We start from the raw sequence: 2,953 nt of genomic DNA on the forward strand, positions 1-2,953 counted from the left end.
TTCATCAAGCAGGCTAGGCAGAGCTGATACCAACTTGTGTGGGATGTCACCCAGAAGCATAGCATAAGTTTGCAGTACAGACAGTATAGAGACAATAGATGACCTCCTGAGGTCCCTTCCAACCCTGAGATTCTATGATAATATTCGTAACTTCAACTACAAAAACGATACACACATACAGATAGCATAATCATAACCAGCAAACCAGAACCTTGTCCTAGACACCTCAAATGCCAGTCTTTGTACAATTCTTGCTGCAAATATGTAACAGTGGTTGCAACAGTGACTTAACGGTTACAGGTTCTGTCAACAAAAGGATTGGCTGGCAGCAATGTATTTTGGGTAAGGTCCAAACCTAGAATGACCCAGTAATGTGGCTGACCCTTTGGGGTCAGAAGAACACTTAGTGTGTGAGCAGAGTTTTTAAATAACCCCTCACTGTATTGTACCGAGGTGCTGATTGGGAGTCAGAACTGGGATGCAATAAAGGGGGCAGTGTGATTTCTTTTTTCAGCTTCTCGATAACCAGTGTGGGGGATCAGAAGCACAATTTGTGACTGGTCGGTGAGTTTAACTTCATTGTTAACCACCAGTTTTGAGAGCATCTGCCCTCCCTTTTTCAGCCTGACCTGCCCTTGGCATTTTCAGTGAGGACTGCCCCAGGCACGCCAGGTCACACTAAGCACTGAAGTTAAATTAATAGAATTTTTTTGACAAAGTCTTATGAAATCAACTGAACTCCTTTGTTTTCTTTCATCTGAGCAGGGTTTCCAGTTTCCAAACCTAATGTGATCTCCCAGCTGGAACAAGGGGAAGAGCCATGGGTCCCAGACCTGCAGGGTTCTGAGGAAAGAGAGATCCTGAGAGCTCCCTGCACAGGTGAGGAAACATTAAACCAACTCAGAATCTATAAGTGCCTGAAGGAAACATCTGGGATGCCCTACAAAGCCCTTGGGAGGTCTCTCAGTTCATTATTGTCCCTAGCAGGGGTCAGATCCTCCAGGTAAATGTAGCTCATGGGTTCCTGTAGATCCTAGCAGACACCAGGAAATAGTTTCCTCCCTTCCCTCTGTGAATTTAGATGGGATGTGAAGGCCGAATTGATCCCCTCCTCTCTCCTATTTGGGGGAAAGTTTGGGGGAGTTCAGTTTCTGATCTTTACTTGACACCTCTCCAGCACTGTTTTATTTTGCTCTTCCCGTTTCCATCCCTGTTTGAGGTTTCTGTCTGTATCACAGCAGGTGATGCAATGGATTGTGAGAAAGAGGAGCAGAATTCTCAGCAGGAAAATGTTGAGCAAGTGAATAAACACAGAGAATTATCGCAAAGATCGAAAAGGAATGTGTCCAGGAGTTATGAGCTCGGAAAATCCTGTGAGATTCAGCACGGACCAGAAAGAGAACAGGGAAGCCAGCCAGGGGAGAAAGTGGGTAAATGTATCTCCTGTCCAGGAACTCAGAAAGACCTTAAGGAAACCACAACACAACAGGAAATCCTCAGGGGAAAGAGAAAAAATACATGCACTGAGTGTGGGAAAAACTTCCGTGACTATTCAGCCCTTATTAGTCATCAGAGAATCCACACAGGGAAGCGGCTGTATGAATGCAGTGAGTGTGGGAAAATCTTCACTCCTAGATCACAGCTTATTAGGCATCAGAGAATCCACAGAGGGGAGCGGCCCTATGAATGCAGTGAGTGTGGGAAAAGCTTCACTCAGAGATCACACCTTACTAGGCATCAGATAATCCACAGAGGGGAGAGGCCCTATAAATGCAGTGAGTGTGGGAAAAGCTTCACTCACAGATCAGGCCTTTCTGAACATCAGAGAATCCACACAGGAGAGCGGATCTTTGAATGCAATGAGTGTGGGAAAAGCTTCACTCAAAGATCAGGTCTTTTTCAACATCAAAGAATCCACACAGGGGAGAGGCCCTATGAATGCAGTGAGTGTGGGAAAAGCTTCACTCACAGATCAGTGCTTTCTGAACATCAGAGAATCCACACAGGGGAGCGGCTCTATGAATGCCGTGAATGTGGGAAAAACTTCAATCACAGCTCACACCTTATTAGGCATCAGATAATCCACACAGGGGAGCGGCCCTTTGAATGCAGTGTGTGTAGGAAAAACTTCACTCATAAAGCAGCCCTTTCTGAACATCAGAATATCCACACCGGTGTGAGACCCTATGAATGCAGTGTGTGTGGGAAAAACTTCACTCACAGATCATCCATTATTAGGCATCGGAGAATCCACAAAGGGGAGAGGCCCTTTGAATGCAGTGAGTGTGGAAAAAGCTTCACTCAAAGATCAGGTCTGTTTCAGCATCAGAGAATCCACACAAGGGAGAGACCCTAACACTGCACTACATGTGGGACTGCCTTCTCTTTGCACTCAGACCATGTTAGGCATCAGAGAATCTGCAAGGGGGCTCAACATGATAAAAACGTCTAGAGTTACCATTATTTTTTTTTCTTTAATACTTTTCCTGATTCCCACATAGCAACTTTTAAAGCTGTTTGACTGTTTGCAGCACTGTTATCCCAGTTTGTCTAGTTGATTGGCCCATTTTTGCCTTTTGCAGTTCTCCCTGTTTTGAGGTGGACAAATAGGTCTCTCATTTGAGTGTGCCCTTCCTATTGGGAACCAGGGAGCATCACATTAGGTAATAAAAAGGTAATAATTGGAGATATACCCATCTCCTAGAACTGGAAGGGACCTTGAAAGGTCATTGAGTCCAGCCCCCTGCCTTCACTAGCAGGACCAGTTTTTGCCCCAGATCCCTAAGTGGCCCCCTCAAGGATTGAATTCACAACCCTGGGTTTAGCAGGCCAATGCTCAAACCACTGAGCTATCCCTCCCCACTTTCCTCCTCTTTCAAAGTTATTGTTAGAATGTGATGTTATTAATATGAACTGGGACCGTAGAGACAAGTGGTGTCCAATAGAAATTCAA

The 2,953-nt window shown here is 45.2% G+C and overlaps 1 protein-coding gene across 1 annotated transcript; it reads left to right on the forward strand.

Annotated features, from left to right (window-relative positions):
- Positions 1 to 1,138: 1,138 nt before the first annotated feature.
- LOC120388905 (gastrula zinc finger protein XlCGF8.2DB-like) lies at positions 1,139 to 2,747 on the forward strand. Its single transcript, XM_039511026.1, has one exon. The coding sequence runs from the start codon at positions 1,250 to 1,252 to the stop codon at positions 2,354 to 2,356; it is 1,107 nt and encodes a 368-aa protein (XP_039366960.1). The 5' UTR covers positions 1,139 to 1,249; the 3' UTR covers positions 2,357 to 2,747.
- The last annotated feature ends 206 nt before the right edge of the window (positions 2,748 to 2,953 follow it).

This window comes from Mauremys reevesii, linkage group 22, assembly GCF_016161935.1.
Source record: "Mauremys reevesii isolate NIE-2019 linkage group 22, ASM1616193v1, whole genome shotgun sequence".
NCBI classification, from domain to species: Eukaryota; Metazoa; Chordata; order Testudines; family Geoemydidae; genus Mauremys; species Mauremys reevesii.

Excerpts from the sequence above, each read along its gene's own strand:
- LOC120388905 (XM_039511026.1), top strand. The coding sequence starts at position 1,250 with ATGGATTGTGAGAAAGAGGAGCAGAATTCTCAGCAGGAAAATGTTGAG.